This window comes from Oncorhynchus nerka, linkage group LG17, assembly GCF_034236695.1.
Source record: "Oncorhynchus nerka isolate Pitt River linkage group LG17, Oner_Uvic_2.0, whole genome shotgun sequence".
NCBI lineage: Eukaryota > Metazoa > Chordata > Actinopteri > Salmoniformes > Salmonidae > Oncorhynchus > Oncorhynchus nerka.
This window is the reverse complement of record NC_088412.1, coordinates 15,870,981-15,888,887: the sequence shown is the minus strand read 5'-3', so window position 1 is coordinate 15,888,887 and position 17,907 is coordinate 15,870,981. Positions and strand designations below refer to the sequence as shown.

Here is a 17,907-nt window from a genome sequence, read left to right as displayed (position 1 = left end):
AGCTGTCTCTGCTAAGCCTAGCATCCTTTCTCATTGCACTGGTAACTGAAGACCAGGGAACCACACTGTCTGTACCGTGCCCAGCAACATCCTAGTTGTGAATGAATAAACACATAGATATTAGGCAAAGTAGAAAACCACTCAATAAATACCTTTTACACTAAACAAAAATATGAACGCAACATGTAAAGTGAGCGGAAATAAAAGATCCCAGAAATGTTATATATTCACAAAAAGCTTATTTTTCTAAAATGTTGTGAACAAATTTGTTTACATCCCTGTTACGGAGCATTTCTCCTTTGCGAAGATAATCCATCAACCTGACAGGTGTAGCATATCAAGAAGCAGATTTAACAGTGTGGATATTACACAGGTCCACCTTGTGCTTGCGGGGGACAATAAAATACCACTAACATTTGCAGTTTTGTCACACAACACAGTGCCACAGATGTCTCAAGTTTTAAGGGAGCGTGGAATGACATGGGAATGTCCACCAGAGCTGTTGCAATAAAATGTAATGTTAATTTCTCTACCATAAGCCTCCTCCAACGTTGTTTTGGAGAATTTGCGTTTTAGACCAGCCACCTGGACAGCTGATGAAACTGTAGGTTTGCACAACCAAAGAATATCTGCACAAACTGTCAGAAACCATTTCAGGGAAGCTCATGTGCGTGCTTGTCATCCTCACCAGGGTCTTGACCTGACTGCAGTTCCACGTCGTGAACGACTTCAGTGGGCAAAGGCTCACCTTCGATGGCCACTGGCATGGTGGAGAAGTGTGCTCTTCAAGGATTAATCACGGAATGGCAGATGGTGTGTACTGCATTGTGTGGGAGAGCGGTTTGCAGAGTGCTCCGTGGTGGTATGGGTTATGGTATGGGCAGGCATAGCCATTTTATCAATGGCAATTTGAATGCACAGAGATAATGTGATGAGAAGGGCCGGACCACCTTTTATTGGGGTGGATTGGTATAAAAAATTTAAAAAATGAAATAATATATGCACACAACATGACCAAAAGTATGTGGACACCTACTTGTTAAACATCTCATTCCAAAATCATGGGCATTAATATGGAGTTGGTCCCCCTTTGCTTCTACTCTTCTGGGAAGACACTGCTGGAGACTTGCTTCCATTCAGCCACAAGAGCGTAAGTGAGGTCCGTCACTGATGTTGGCCGGTTAGGCCTGGCTCGCAGTTGGTGTTCCAATTCATGGCAAAGGTGATCGATGGATTTGAGGTTAGGGCTCTGTGCAGGCCAGTCAAATTCTTCCACACTGATCTCAACAAACCATTTTTGTATAGACCTCGCTTTGTGCATGGGGGTATTGTCATGCTAAAACTGGAAAAGGCTTTGCCCAAACTGTTGCCACAAAGTTGAAAGCACAGAATCATCTAGAATGTGATCGTATCCTGTAGCGTTAAGATTTCACTTCTCTGGAAGAAGGGGCCAAGCCCGAACCATGAAAAACAGCCCCAGAACATTATTCCTCCCACACCAAACTTTACAATCGGGACTATGCATTGTGGCAGGTAGCATTCTCCTGGCATCCTCCGAACCCAGATTAATCCGTCAGACTGCCAGATGGTGAAGCGTGATTCATCACTCCATAGAACGCATTTCCACTGCTCGAGAGTCCAATGGCGGCAAGCTTTACACCACTCCAGCCGACGCTTGGATTTGCACATGGTTGTCTTAGGCGTGCTCGGCCATGGAAAAACATTTCATGAAGCTCCGGGGCAATAGTTATTGTGCTGACGTTGCTTCCAGAGGCAGTTTGGAACTCGGTAGTGAGTGTTGCAGCCGAGGACAGGCAATTTGTACGTGCTTCAGCAATCAGTGGTCCCGTTCTGTGAGCTTGTGTGGCCTACCACTTTACGGCTGAGCCGTTGTTACTCCTAGACATCTCCACTTCACAATAACAGCACTTACAGTGGAAGCTTTAGCTTTGCAGAAATTTAACAAACTGACTTGTTGGAAAGGTGGCATCCTATGACGGTGCCACGTTAAGTCACTGAGCTACTCAGTAAAATCATTCTACAGCCAATGTTTGTCTATGGAGATTGCATGGCTGTGTGCTCGATTTTATACACCTGTCGTGACTGAAATAGCCAAATCCATTCATTTGAAGGGGCATCCACATACTTTTGTATATACAGTTGAAGTCGGAAGTTTACATACACCTTAGCCAAATACATTTAATCTCAGTTTTTCACAATTCCTGACATTTAAATCCTAGTAAAAGTTCTCTGTCTTAGGTCAGTTAGGATCACCACTCTATTTCAAGAATGTGAAATGTCATAATAAAAGTCAAGAGAATGATTTACCACAATGCTGGAAATCTATCTGCATCCACAGAAACTAATCCCATCGTTCTATGACAAACACAGATGGTGTTATATCAAATTCAATAGTAGAAAAAAGAGAGCGAGGAAGAGAGACACACAGATGTACTGCCAGTCCTTGATGTTTTGGCTGTATATGTAGTCTAATATTAAACACAGGTATGTGGGCAGGGGGAAACACATGCATTATAATTTACAAGGCATTATAAACCAGTGGTCATCTATAAGAAAAAGAGGATAGGATTGAAAAGCAGCGCTGCTCTTGGGTCAGCTTTCACCGTTCAAATGTTTCTTTAACATTATAATTATTTCACAGAGATCGAGTATTATTCACAGAGATCGAGTATAATTATTATTCAGAGAGCGATGAACACAATGACAGACGAAACACCCCAGAGGTGCAAATTAGAGCCATCAAAAAAAGATTTTCCAAAAATTACTCAAAAGTGTTAAAAAAACTGAACTTTGTTATCGTACACTTAACACTGTCAGGTTCTTGGTTAACCTCAAATGTTCTATTGAATAATTTTGATAAAGCTTCTGTTGTAATATTTGTCTAGCACTGCAAAAGGCAAAGCCATAAGGGTTAATTAATGTAATAATGGGTTTAGTGTTGCCTAGAGATTGGTGAGTTTAACTTGCTACACCCAGTGCTCTGTTACGATCAACTAGGAGTGGTGGGTGGAATCAGGCGCAGAGAGCAGAGTTCAGTCTTTCTTTCAAATATATTCCCCAGCGCAACAAAACAGTCACGCCAACACACAGGGCGTAAATAAATTGCCAGTCCAAACAGGACAAAATAGTCCGGAGAATAAATATACGAATAACTCACACCATCAAACACAGAGTAACACAAACAAGCCCTCACAAATACCCAGCGGGCCTAGTGCCCTTAAATACCCTACAAACAAACCCTAATACAAAACAGGTGTACCCAATTACCCAATAACCCAAAACAAACGGAAAGGGAATCGATGGTAGCTAATAGGCCGGCGACCGCCGAGCCCGCCCGAACAGGAAGAGGCACCATCTTCGGCAAGGTTCGTGACAGTACCCCCTCCCCCCCCCCCCCCCCTGACGCGCGGCTCCCGCAGCGCGCCGACCCCGGCCTCGAGGACGACCCGGAGGACGAGGCGCAGGGCGATCCAGGTGGAGGCGATGGAAATCCCTCAAGAGGGAAGGATCTAAAATGTCCCTCCCCGGTACCTCCCAGTCCACGAGGTACTGCAGGCCCCTCACCCGGCGTCTCGAGTCCAGAATAGCTCGTACTGTGTACGCCGGGGACCCTTCGATGTCCAGAGGGGGTGGAGGGACCTCCGGTACCTCACTGTCTTGTAGGGGACCAGCTACCACCGGCCTGAGGAGAGACACATGAAACGAGGGGTTAATACGATAATAAGAGGGAAGTTGCAATCTATAACACACCTCGTTTATCCTCCTCAGGACTTTAAATGGCCCCACACACTGCGGCCCCAGCTTCCAGCAGGGCAGGCGGAGGGGCAGGTTTCGGGTCGAGAGCCAGACCCTGTCCCCTGGTGCGAACACCGGGGCCTCGCTGCGGTGGCGGTCAGCGTCGCTCTTCTGCCGTTCACTGGCCTGCCTGAGAGAATCCTGGACTGCCCGCCAGGTCTCTCTAGAGCGCTGTACCTACTCCTCCACCGCAGGAGCCTCGGTCTGACTCTGATGCCACGGAGCCAGGACCGGCTGGTAGCCCAGTACGCATTCGAATGGCGACATATTCGTGGACGAATGCCGAAGAGAGTTCTGGGCTAACTCTGCCCACGGGACGTACCTCGCCCATTCTCCTGGCCGGTCCTGGCAATACGACCTCAGAAACCTGCCCACTTCCTGGTTTACTCTCTCCACCTGCCCATTACTTTCGGGGTGATAACCAGAGGTAAGGCTGACCGAGATCCCCAGACGCTCCATAAATGCCTTCCAAACCCGAGACATGAACTGGGGACCCCGATCGGAGACGATATCCTCTGGAACCCCATAGTGCCGGAAGACGTGGGTAAATAGAGCCTCTGCAGTCTGTAGGGCCGTAGGGAGACCAGGCAATGGGAGGAGACGGCAGGACTTAGAGAACCGATCCCCAACGACCAGAACGGTAGTGTTCCCCTGAGATGGGGGAAGATCAGTAAGTAAATCTACCGAGAGATGGGACCATGGCCGTTGTGGAACCGGGAAGGGCTGTAACTTCCCTCTAGGAAGGTGCCTAGCAGCCTTACTCTGGGCGCATACCGAACAGGAAGAGACATAGAGCCTCACATCCCTAGCTAAGGTGGGCCACCAGTATTTCCCCCTAAGACCCCGCACTGTCCTATCAATCCCCGGATGACCCGCAGACTGTAGTGTGTGGGCCCACCGAATCAACTTATCACGAACACCAAGCGGTACGTAACTTCTACCAGTCGGACACTGTGTAGGCGCAGGTTCAACCCTCAACGCCCGCTCGATGTCTGCGTCCACCTCCCATACCACTGGGGCCAACAGCCGAGAGGCTGGAAGGATGGGAGTGGGTTCGATGGACCGGTCCTCGGTGTCATAGAGACGGGACAGCGCGTCGGCCTTAGTGTTGAGGGAACCTGGTCTGTAAGAGATCGTAAATCTAAAACGTGTAAAGAACATGGCCCACCTAGCCTGACGCGGATTCAGTCTCCTCGCTGCTCGAATATACTCCAGATTACGGTGGTCAGTCCAGATGAGAAAAGGGTGTTTAGCCCCCTCTAGCCAGTGTCTCCACACCTTCAGGGCTTTTACCATAGCTAGTAACTCCCGGTCCCCCAGATCATAGTTCCGCTCCGCCGGACCCAGCTTCTTAGAAAAGAAAGCGCAGGGACGGACCTTCGGTGGCGTGCCCGAGCGCTGAGACAGCACGGCTCCAACCCCAGCCTCGGACGCATCCACCTCCACTATGAATGCTAATGAAGGGTCCGGATGCGCCAACACGGGGGCCCCAGTGAACAGTGCCTTCAACTGGTTGAAGGCTCCATCAGCCTCTGCTGACCACCGCAAACGCACCGGCCCCCCCTTCAGCAGTGAGGTAATGGGCGCCGCTACTTGGCCAAAACCCCGGATAAACCTCCGGTAGTAATTGGCAAACCCTAAAAACCGCTGCACCTCCTTTACCGTGGTCGGAGTCGGCCAATTACGCACGGCGTTAACGCGGTCACACTCCATCATCATCCCCGAGCTGGAAATGCGATAACCCAGGAAGGAAACGGCTGGTTTGGAGAACACACATTTCTCAGCCTTGACGTATAGGTCATGCTCCAGCAGTCGCCCAAGAACCCTGCGCACCAGGGAAACATGCGCGGCGCGTGTGGTAGAATAAATCAAGATGTCATCAATATAGACTACCACACCCTGCCCGTGCAAGTCCATGAGAATCTCATCTACAAAGGATTGGAAGACGGCTGGAGCATTCTTCAACCCATACGGCATGACGAGGTACTCATAGTGGCCTGATGTGGTACTAAACGCTGTTTTCCACTCGTCTCCTCCCCGAATACGCACCAGATTATACGCGCTCCTGAGGTCCAGTTTTGTGAAGAAACGCGCTCCGTGGAATTATTCCACCGCCGTAGCGATGAGAGGTAGCGGATAACTAAAACCCACTGTGATCGAATTGAGACCTCGATAATCAATGCACGGACTCAGACCTCCCTCCTTTTTCCTCAGAGTCTCAGAGCTTCCGTGACATATGTTTCCATAGCCAGCGTCTCCTCCTGTGACAGCGGGTACACATGACTCCGGGGAAGTGCAGCGTTCTCCTGGAGGTTTATCACGCAATCCCACCGTCGATGGGGTGGTAATTTGGTCGCCCTCTTCTTACTAAAAGCGATAGCCAAATCGGCATATTCTGGGGGAATGCGCACGGTGGAAACCTGGTCTGGACTCTCCACCGTCGTGGCACCGATGGAAACTCCTATACACCTCTCTGAACACTCGTCTGACCACCCCTTAAGAGCCCCCTGTTTCCAGGAAATAAGGGGATTGTGAATAGCCAGCCAGGGAACCCCCAACACCACCGGAAACCCAGGTGAATCAATAAGGTAGAAACTGATCCTCTCCCTATGATTCCCCTGCGTTACCATGTCCAGCGGAATCGTGGCCTCTCTGACCAGCCCTGACCCTAACTGTCGGCTATCTAAGGAGTGCACGGGGACAGGTGGGTCTATCTGCACTAACGGAATACCCAATTTGCGGGCGAGTCCACGATCCATAAAACTCCCAGCTGCGCCTGAATCGACTAGTGCCTTATGCTGAAGAGAGGGGAAAAACGCAGGAAAAATTTAATAAAAAAACATGTGACCAACAGGAAGCTCTGGGTGAGTTTGGTGCTTACTCACCTGGGGTGGCCGAGGAGTGTTCCGCCGACCCTCTCGACTCCCAGAGGGACTCCTCCAACACCGGTCCGAAGTGTGTCCTCTCCGTCCACAATAGGAGCAGGAGGAGCCCCCTCTGATCCCCCTAGATGCAGCTCCTCCCAACTCCATCGGAGTGGGAGTGGGAGAGCTGGAAGGTGGAATTAACAGGACCCCTTCTGAACGCCCGCGGGCAGCTAGCAGGTTGTCCAATCGAATAGACATGTCTATTAGTTCATCCAGGGAGAGAGTTGTGTCCCTGCAAGCTAGCTCCCGGCGGACGTCCTCCGGGAGACTACACCGGTAATGGTCCATCAGGGCCCTGTCATTCCACCCAGCACCAGCAGCTAGAGTCCTAAACTCCAACGCGAAGTCCTGTGCGCTCCTCGTCTCCTGTCTGAGGTGGAACAGTCGCTCACCCGCCGCTTTACCCTCTGGTGGATGATCGAACACAGCTCGGAAACGGCGGGTGAACTCCAGGTAGTTGTCCCGAGCCGAGTCTGGACTGTTCCAGACCTCGTTAGCCCAGTCCAGGGCCCTGCCCGTTAAACAGGAGACGAGGAGGCTCACACTCTCCTCACCCGAGGGAGCCGGACGCACGGTAGCCAGGTAGAGCTCTAGCTGGAGCAAAAATCCCCCTGGCACCCAGCCGCCGCTCCATCGTACTCCCTCAGGGGGGAGAGACGCAGTGCGCCGGACCCAGAGGACGACGTAGGTGGAGTCGGTAGTGGGGGAGCTGGGGTAGACGTCGGTAGACCACTCCTCTCCCATCGTTCCATCCTCTCCATCATCTGGTCCATCGCGGTACCAATCCGATGGAGGACCGCTGTGTGGTGATGGTGGGGAGAGGGGTGGTCGCTGCTCCTGCTGATTCCATTTCTGAAGGTGCGGGCTTCTGTTACGATCAACTAGGAGTGGTGGGTGGAATCAGGCGCAGAGTTCAGTCTTTCTTTCAAATGTATTCCCCAGCGCAACAAAACAGTCACGCCAACACACAGGGCGTAAATAAATTGTGTTGCCCTATATATATATATATAACAGGACAAAATAGTCCAGAGAATAAATATACGAATAACTCACACCATCAAACACAGAGTAACACAAACAAGCCCGCACAAATACCCAGCGGGCCTAGTGCCCTTAAATACCCTACAAACAAACCCTAATACAAAACAGGTGTACCCAATTACCCAATAACCCAAAACAAACGGAAAGGGAATCGATGGTAGCTAATAGGCCGGCGACGACGACCACCGAGCACCGCCCGAACAGGAAGAGGCACCATCTTCGGCAAGGTTCGTGACATGCTCTGTTACGAAAGGTTAAGCAAATCTTATTTGAAAGCTTTTGCATTGAAATAATTAAACATTCCGAACAAAAGCTGGATATAATTATTTTATGACCTAAGTCCACAGTATTTACTGAAAATAAAAAGTATTGCATCTTTATTTTTTCCAAATTCTCACCAGAATCTGAATCTGGAGACTCATATCTCCCTCACTAGCTTTAAGCACCAGCTGTCAGAGCAGCTCAAAGATCACTGCACCTGTACATAGCCCATCTGTAAACAGCCTATCCAATTACCTCATCCCCATACTGTATTTATTTATTGATCTTGCTCCTTTGCACCCCAGTATCTCTACTTGCATATTCATCTTCTGCACATCTACCAGTCCAGTGATTAATTGCTATATTGTAATTAATTTGCCACCATGGCCTATTTATTGCCTTAACTCCCTTATCTTACCTCATTTGCATTCACTGTATATGGCTTTTTGGTTTACATTTTTCAACTGTATTGAGTATGTTTTGTTAATTCCATGTGTAACTGTGTTGTGTGTCAAACTGCTATGCTTTATCTTGGCCAAGTGGCAGTTGCAAATGAGAACTTGTTCTCAACTAGCCTACCTGGTAAAATAAAGGTGAAATATATACACTGCTCAAAAAAATAAAGGGAGCATTAAAATAACACATCCTAGATCTGAATGAATGAAATATTCTTATGAAATAATTTATTTACATAGTTGAATGTGCTGACAACATAATCACATAAAAATGTTCAATGGAAATCAAATTTATCAACCCATGGAGGTCTGGATTTGGAGTCACACTCAAAATGAAAGTGGAAAACCACACTACAGGCAGCATAACGTTCTCCACGGCGTCTCCAGACTCTGTCACGTGTGCTCAGTGTGAACCTGCTTTCATGTGTGAAGAGCACAGGGCGCCAGTAGCAAATTTGCCAATCTTGGTGTTCTCTGGCAAATGCCAAACGTCCTGCACGGTGTTGGGCTGTAAGCACAACCCCCACCTGTGGACGTCGGGCCCTCATACCACCCTCATGGAGTCTGTTTCTGAACGTTTAAGCAGACACATGCACATTTGTGGCCTGCTGGAGTTCATTTTGCAGGGCTCTGGCAGTGCTCCTCCTTGCACAAAGGCGGAGGTAGCGGTCCTGCTGCTGGGTTGTTGCCCTCCTACGGCCTCCTCCACATCTCCTCTCCACCCTCTCCGAGTTGGGCATCTCCGGCGCGGCCCACGCTTGGATTGCGTCCTACCTGACAGGTCGCTCCTACCAGGTGGCGTGGCGAGAATCTGTCTCCTCACCATGCGCTCTCACCACTGGCGTCCCCCAGGGCTCTGTTCTAGGCCCTCTCCTATTCTCGCTATACACCAAGTCACTTGGCTCTGTCATAACCTCACATGGTCTCTCCTATCATTGCTATGCAGACAACACACAATTAATCTTCTCCTTTCCCCCTTCTGATGACCAGGTGGCGAATCGCATCTCTGCATGTCTGGCAGACATATCAGTGTGGATGACGGATCACCACCTCAAGCTGAACCTCGGCAAGACGGAGCTGTTCTTCCTCCCGGGGAAGGACTGCCCGTTCCATGATCTCGCCATCACGGTTGACAACTCCATTGTGTCCTCCTCCCAGAGCGCTAAGAACCTTGGCGTGATCCTGGACAACACCCTGTCGTTCTCAACTAACATCAAGGCGGTGGCCCGTTCTTGTAGGTTCATGCTCTACAACATCCGCAGAGTACGACCCTGCCTCACACAGGAAGCAGCGCAGGTCCTAATCCAGGCACTTGTCATCTCCCGTCTGGATTACTGCAACTCGCTGTTGGCTGGGCTCCCTGCCTGTGCCATTAAACCCCTACAACTCATCCAGAACGCCGCAGCCCGTCTGGTGTTCAACCTTCCCAAGTTCTCTCACGTCACCCCGCTCCTCCGCTCTCTCCACTGGCTTCCAGTTGAAGCTCGCATCCGCTACAAGACCATGGTGCTTGCCTACGGAGCTGTGAGGGGAACGGCACCTCAGTACCTCCAGGCTCTGATCAGGCCCCTACACTCAAACAAGGGCACTGCGTTCATCCACCTCTGGCCTGCTCGCCTCCCTACCACTGAGGAAGTACAGTTCCCGCGCAGGCCAGTCAAAACTGTTCGCTGCTCTGGCCCCCCAATGGTGGAACAAACTCCCTCACGATGCCAGGACAGCGGAGTCAATCACCACCTTCCGGAGACACCTGAAACCCCACCTCTTTCAGGAATACCTAGGATAGGATAAAGTAATCCTTCTCACCCCCCTTAAAAGATTTAGATGCACTATTGTAAAGTGGCTGTTCCACTGGATGTCTTAAGGTGAACGCACCAATTTGTGAGTCGCTCTGGATAAGAGCGTCTGCTAAATGACTTAAATGTAAATGTAAAATCTCCTGGTAGCACCTCCATGCTCTGGACAATACGCTGAAAGACACAGCAAACCTTCTTGCCACAGCTCACATTGATGTGCCATCATGAATCAGCTGCACTACCTGAGCCACTTGTGTGGGTTGTAGACTCCGTCTCATGCTACCACTAGAGTGAAAGCACCGCCAGCATTCAAAAGTGCCCAAAACATCAACCAGGAAGCAAAGGAACTGAGAAGTGGTCTGTGGTCACCACCTGCAGAACCACTCCTTTATTAGGGGTGTCTTACTAATTGCCTATAATTTCCACCTGTTGTCCATTCCATTTGCACAACAGCATGTGAAATTTATTGTCAATCAGTGTTGCTTCCTAAGTGGACAGTTTGATTTCACAGAAGTGTGATTGACTTGGAGTTACATTGTTACATTGTGTTATTTTTTTAGCAGTATATTATTTCTTCTTTTTTTACCAATCCACATGAATAAAAGGTGGTCCGGCCCATCTGGCATATGCCAGAAGGCCAATCCGCCAATGTCTCCAACTCTGTTCCTGGAGTGCGACTGTCCTGTCAGTCGTGGCTCCAGCCCTAATGTAGCACAATTGATTCTAATAATTAGCTGGTTAGTAAATTTAGTCAAGTTAGCTACTACTGGATATGGATTGAAAACCTACAGGAGGGTAGGGTAGCGCTCCAAGAACAGGGTTGGAGATCCCTGTGCCTAGTTTCCCAAAAGCATCTTAAGGCAAAGTGCGTTGTTAGAACCTTTGTAGGAGCATAGTTAAATCTATGAGCTGTTTCCCAAAACCATCATTATTAAATGTGCACTTGATAACACTCATAAACGAATGCTTGCCTTAGTGCATCCTTACATTATTTTTTGGCCTCCCGTGTCACTTTATACACAGATCATCTCCGCTAAACATAGAATATCTTATCTCTATGACTGCAGATAACTTCAGAACAAAGTTGACTACCAAAAAAAGTTGTCTTTGCAATTGATACAAACATGACATAAAAATATTATTCAAATGAAAACAGCAACCATTAAAATAAAGAGTGGGCCTATTTCAATCATATTGAAATACATTTCATATTCTAATTTACCAATTGTAGACTGTCTGTAATTTGCCTCAATATATTTCATGATGTGTAGCCGAAAGCACACAATGGGGAAAATGTGTGATTTAATGCATTTTTATTTGGTAAGCATTAGAATAACCTGCCTCAAAATTTGCAACCATAAGGTGGTAATATCTCTCTAGGAATTGATCCGTCAATTCAAATGTTAAGACACATTTTGAATGGAGAAAGTTTTCACTTTCTTTCGATCCCATCAGTATCGACACATTCTTCAACAATGCACTTAATGACCATTCTCTCTGCGTGTTGTTTTGGGAAACATGTGTTACATCTTCGGCTGTTGTGGGAAAGATGCATCATTAAAAAAAAACTCATAAGGCTAAATGCCATTGCTATCAGGAAACTGGTCCAAGGACATTATAAATCAAGAATGGGCCACTCCAGTCCTCAGTGGCCAGAGTGATGTCACACTTCTTCCCCATCCCTAGCTAACACAGCTGATTAAACTAATTGTATTTTAAACTAAAGATTATGATTAGTTGATTATTGGAGTCAGGTGTGTTAGCTGGGGCTGGCGCAAAAGTGTGACACCAATCAGGCCCCGAGGACTGGAGTTGACCATCCCTATTTTAAATGAAGATACTTGACAGTATTGAGATACATCCAGTTCAGATTGTAGTATATGTGCAGCTGTGTAACATGTCTGGAACATCATTAGGTAAATCAAACAAGGGGTGGAGTCAAACTAAGACAAAGGGATACAAAATGGCTGTTCAGAGACACTGTCGTTATTGCAAATGTCAAAGAAATATGTACAATTGCAACTAAAAACTAGATAATAATGGCGCTCTGTATTACATTCCTTCTACTTCTTACCTTTGGCTGTTCAGCTACAGTTCAGCAGCTTTATCGGGAAGCGGAATCTCGGAGCCAAGTGGCAAATGCCCCTGGGAGATTAGTTCCACAGTATAGGCCTGTTCAAGAACCAGCCAGATTTCAACCAAGGCCTGTGCAATGGCTCGCCAGGGTCCAGACACCGCATGTTCAAAACCCTTTCCTCCAGTCAAAGCAGACCTTCAATGAGCCTTTGACCTGGAGATATCCTGAAGATCCAGTCAAAGAGGTGCAGTTGGCTATTGATGAGCAGAGACCGCTGCCTGTGCCTGCCAGTAGCATTGCAGTTCAATGTGGGGAGACTGCTGCTCGTGTGGAAGTCAAACGAGATCTGCTCGGTATCGGCCAACTCATTGACCCTGCGGATCTTACCTTGGGAGGCTGTGCTGTCACCGGGGAGGATGCTTCCACTCAAGTTCTGATCTTTGTCACTGAGCTGCACGAATGTGGCAGCACTCTGACGGTAACATTGAGCATTCGCATCGTTATGACTTTTCTAGGTTGACTACCATTGATTTTCTTACAATGCCGTTTGCTGCTCTGATTCCAGATGACTGACGATTCACTTGTCTATGTCTTCACACTCCATTATACACCAGCCACCCTGGGCAGCAGCCCCATTGTTCGGACTAGAGAAGTGGTGGTCTGGGTTGAGTGCCACTATCAAAGGTGAGTTGACTACACCTGCGTTGGTACTTTTTTTTTCTTCAGTTCAATCAACTTTGGATACACATTTAAAGACTCCTTTACAGAAATCATGATGTGAGCAGTGATTCAGTGAAGCCCACCTGGAATCCCTATGCCTCCACTAAGGTTGCAGAGGAACTCCTCTACTTCTCCCTGAGGCTAATGACTGGTTAGTAACTGCTTGTCCTTGCCATATTGGCATTGCTCTTGACAGGCATTGACTTAAGTGCTGTCTCTGCACTTGTTTGTAAACTATGGTATTGCCAACTGGCAAATGTAACCGCCGCTTAGTTATTGGAATGAGGTGGCTACCCCAGAGTACAAAAGGATATTATATTTGCCATGATAAAACCACACTGCTGATGTATAGACCCTGCTCTAGTGTATCTGACTTGGAATAAGCATTACTGTTGCCTTGTCTTTGCAGACAACTGGCAGTTGGAGAGACCCAGCAAAGAGTACGTCCTTGGAGATAATATTAACTTTGAAGCTTCTGTCGTCCAGTTCTTCCATGTGCCCCTCCGAGTCTTTGTGGACAACTGTGTAGCCACAGTCATCCCAAACGCCAACACTGTCCCAAGATATGCCTTCATCGAGAACCGTGGGTGAGTATCCTTTGTAAGGTAGTTGATCTAGTTCACGGACTAATCGTTTGCTTTAATCTGCTAAGGAAAGCATTTCCCATTCCTTCCACCTGCCCACACTTCAAATCAACAGCCACCTTGAATGGCATCCTTCCAGAGTTTCAGCAGTGTAGGTAGCCTCATTTTTATTTTGTGGCCTTCAGTTGTCTGGTCGACACCAAGCTGACAGGCTCCAGGTCCCAGTTCATACCTCGCACCATGGATGACGCGCTCCAGTTCCAGATCGAAGCCTTTAGGTTTCATGTTGTGAACACTGGCTCAGTGAGTAGTTAATCCTGAGATCTTCTGCAAATTAGCTTCGGAATGTCCAAATTTATAGAATTGGCATGTTTGTTGAGCTTCAATCATAAATGAAGTAAAGTATGGCCAACATGACGTTGCTTTAAATTGGTGTCAAATCTACTAATTCTTACGTGGTACCGATGCTGAGACTTCAACAAATGTAATTTCAACAGCTTTACGTTACCTGCCTCCTGAAAGCCACAACAACTTCATCCCCTATTGATCATGAGAACAAGGCTTGTTCCTTCTCAAATGGGTAAGTCTGGGTATATATGGCAGGGTGTGCACTTTGCTTGTACGTACTATATGCAACACTCTCTTTTCAACAGATGGCGCGAGGCCAATAAGAAAGACCAGGTGTGTGGCTGTTGTGACACAGACTGTGGCATGAGAAGGGAACCGGATCCAGGTACATGTGCACTACAGTCCAGTGTTTGTCATTCCTGGACAAAAATGTGCACCTGGGGTGCACACCTTTGTCCTAATCAAGTACTTACAGACTTGATTCACGTAAGCCCTTGGCTGCAATCCCTAGTGCTAGGCTGGAAAAAAGTGCACCCTCTGCGTGAATTATTTGTTCTGTTTTGCTATGTCAGACCCCAGTAAGCTGACACAACAGCTAGTATAACGGATCCTAATAAATCAAATCAGGAAGGTTTTCTGCTCTTCCTAGGTTTCCGATGGGAGCAAGAAGCGTCTATTGGTCCTCTCAACATCAAAGAAAAGCTTCTTGACTGATGGCCTATTTAATCATTTGGACTGACATTCCTGTTGAAAAAACACATTATGGATGATTAAAAAAATATGGATTTTAAGGAATCTGTCTTGAGTCTTTTGTTCATGAGCTTTTTAACGTGTAACTAGGTGTAAAAATGAAGTACTACTTTTTGCTTGCTAGCTACTCTGGCAGTTTAACAAGAGGTGGTAGCTAAGCTTCTTTACAAACAAATTGGCAACTGTGCTAAATGGCTACGTAGCTAGGTTACTGTGGCTAGCCAAAAAGAGCATGTTTTGAAAATTGGATTGTGTTTTGAGTAAGTATTACCACCATAGGATTTTTAACATTCAAAGCAACTGAGAAGTCAGTGGCAGGAAATGTCACCTTAGCTTGCTACAGAACTTGAGTTATTGGTTGTTCTTGTGTCTTATCAGCCAACACCACTGCACAAACCTGTCACTATGACAACTAGTGTAGCCTTGTCTGAAAATGTCCAATTTGGTTATTTGCAACTTGTTTGGACAGTCTGTAGTCAAACTGATTTGAGCATTAAGGCCTGCAGTGTGAGTAAGGCTTTAGGCTATTACCATCCACAGGAAGCATCTTAACCTTTCTAATACCAAAATATGACTTGCACAATTTCCCATCAACCTCTGGGGGAGGGAATAGAAGCAGTCCTTCTCAAAGTATTTGGCCCTTGAATGTCCTGTGAATCGCTGGACTGAAACGATGCAAATTAAGTTAGAGCGGTACACATTCTATAGTAGCCTATACCACACCATTACAGGCTGCACTGAACTACTGTTAAATATGGATTTTCTGGTCGTAATGAAAGGTGCGGCTGGCTTCTGAGTTCAGTGGGCAATGTGTCAAGAAGCAGTGCGGCTTGGTTGTTTCAGATGAACAAATGGCTCTCAACCTTCGCCTCTCCCGAGTCCATACGGGAGTTTCAGCGATGAGAAGACTAACTACCAATTGGCTACTATGACATTGGAGAAAAAGGGGGTTAAGAAATGTATATATTAAAAATGATTCAGACCCTTTGCAATGAAACTTGAAATTGATATGGTCTCACAATTGACAGTACATGTCAGAGCAAAAAAACAAGCCATGAGATCGAAGGAATTGTCCGTAGCGCTCCGAGACAGGATTGTGTTGAGGCACAGATCTGGGGAAGGGTACCAAAAAATGTCCATTTTTGAAAGGTCCCCAAGAACACCGTGGTTCCTCTGTGGACATGGGAGAACCTTCCAGGGGACAACCATCTCTGCAGCTTTACCTCAATTAGGCCTTTCTGGTAGGGTGGCCAGATGGAAGCCCCTCAGTGAAAGGCACATGACAGCCCGTTATGAGGTTGCCTAAAGGTACCTAAAGACTCTGACCATGAAAAACAAGATTCTCTGGTCTGATTTAAACATGATGGAACTCTTTGGCCTGAATGCCAAGAGTCATGTCTGGAGGAAACCTTGCACCATCCCTACGGTGAAGCATGGTGGTGGCAGCATCACTGGTGTTTTTCATCGGCAAGGACTGGGAGACTAGTCAGGATCGAGGCAAAGTACAGAGATCCATGATGAAACCTTCTCCTGAGCGCTCAGGACCTCAGACTGGGGTGAAGGTTCACCTTCCAACAGGACAACGACCCTAAGCACACAGCCAAAACAATGTAGGAGTGGCTTCGGGACCAGTCTCTGATTGTCCTTGAGTGGCCGAGCCAAAGCCTGGACATGAACCCGATCAAATAGCCGTGCAGCAACGCTTTCCATCCAACTTGACAGAGCTTGAGTGTATCTGCAAAGAAGAATGGGAGAAACTCTCCAAATACAGGTGTGCCAAGCTTGTTGCGTCATACCCAAAAAGACTTGAGGCTGTAAAAAATTGTGAAACAAACAAATAAGACAAAAATGAAAAGTTGAGCGTCCCCCCCAAAGGCAATACTTTGTAGAGCCACCTTTTACAGTAGTTACAGCTGCAAGTCTCTATAAGCTTGGCACATCTAGTCACTGGGATTTTTGTCCATTCTTCAAGACAAAACTGCTCCAGCTCCTTCAAGGTGGATGGGGTCCACTTGTGTACAGTAATCTTTAAGTTATACCACAGATTCTCAATTGGATTGAGGTCTGACCTTTGACTTGGCCATTCCAAGTCATTTAAATGTTTCCCCCTAAACCACATGTGTTGCTTTAGCAGTATGCTTAGGGTCATTGTCCTGCTGGAAGGTGAACCTCCGTCCCAGTATCAAATCTCTGGAAGGTTGAAACCGGTTTCCCTCAAGAATTTCCCTGTATTTAGCGCCATCCATCATTCCTTCAATTCTGACCAGTTTCCCAGTCCCTGCCAATGAAAAACATCCCCACAGCATGATGCTGCCACCACCATGCTTCACTGTGAGGATGGTGTTCTCACGGTTTTGGGTTTGCGCCAGACATAGCGTTTTCCTTGAGATGTCCGTGGGATGTTCAAAGTTTCTGATATTTTTTTATAACCCAACAATCTGTACTTCTCAACAACTGTCCCTGGCCTGTTTCGAGAGCTCCTTGGTCTTCATGGTGCTGCTTGCTTGGTAGTGCCCATTGCTTAGTGATATTGCAGACTCTGGGGCCTTTCAGAACAGGTGTATATTTACTGAGATCATGTGACAGATCATGTGACACTTAGATTGCACACAGGTGGACTATTTAACTAATTATGTTACTTCTTTATGGGCTTCATAGCAAAGGGGGTGAATACATATGCACGCACCACTTTTCCATTTTTTATTATAAACCGGTAATTTTTTTCATTTCACTTCACCAATTTGGACTATTTTGTGTATGTTCAATACATGAAATCCAAATAGAAATGCATTTAAATGACAGGTTGTAATGCAGCAAAATAGGAAAAACGCCAAGGGGATGAATACTTTTGCAAGGCACTGTAGCTCGTCTGGTAGGCTTGTGTCACTGGGCACCTCTCGGCTGTGCTTCCATTTGTAGTCTGTAATAGTTTGCAAGCCCTGCCACTTCCGACGAGCATCGGAGCCGGTGTAGTACGATTCAATCTTAGTCCTGTATTGACACTTTGCCTGTTTGATTGTTTGTCGGAGGGCATAGCGGGATTTCTTATAAACTTCTGGGTTGCACTTCCACTCCTTGAAAGTGTAGCTCTAGCCTTCAGCTCAGTGTGAATGTTGCCTGTAATCCATGGCT

General features: G+C 47.2%; 1 protein-coding gene across 2 annotated transcripts; it reads left to right on the top strand.

Moving 5' to 3' along the window:
* Positions 1-12,230: 12,230 nt before the first annotated feature.
* LOC115145433 (zona pellucida sperm-binding protein 3-like) lies at positions 12,231-14,810 on the top strand. 2 transcript variants are annotated; one of them, XM_029686963.2, is made up of 8 exons: positions 12,231-12,851; positions 12,939-13,057; positions 13,129-13,244; positions 13,503-13,680; positions 13,863-13,980; positions 14,175-14,257; positions 14,331-14,410; positions 14,675-14,810. In XM_029686963.2, the coding sequence occupies exons 1-8, from the start codon at positions 12,336-12,338 to the stop codon at positions 14,737-14,739; spliced, it is 1,275 nt and encodes a 424-aa protein (XP_029542823.2). In that variant the 5' UTR covers positions 12,231-12,335; the 3' UTR covers positions 14,740-14,810. The 2 variants fall into 2 exon arrangements, with proteins under 2 accessions (XP_029542823.2, XP_029542825.2); XM_029686965.2 differs by having other exon boundaries at positions 12,232-12,851; positions 13,141-13,244.
* The last annotated feature ends 3,097 nt before the right edge of the window (positions 14,811-17,907 follow it).

Bases quoted from the DNA above. Each gene is read 5' to 3' on its own strand.
- LOC115145433 (XM_029686963.2), top strand. From the start codon at position 12,336: ATGGCGCTCTGTATTACATTCCTTCTACTTCTTACCTTTGGCTGTTCA. The intron at 12,852-12,938 runs GTAACATTGAGC...CTCTGATTCCAG, and splicing joins AATGTGGCAGCACTCTGACG to ATGACTGACGATTCACTTGT. The intron at 13,245-13,502 runs GTTAGTAACTGC...TTGTCTTTGCAG, and splicing joins CTCCCTGAGGCTAATGACTG to ACAACTGGCAGTTGGAGAGA.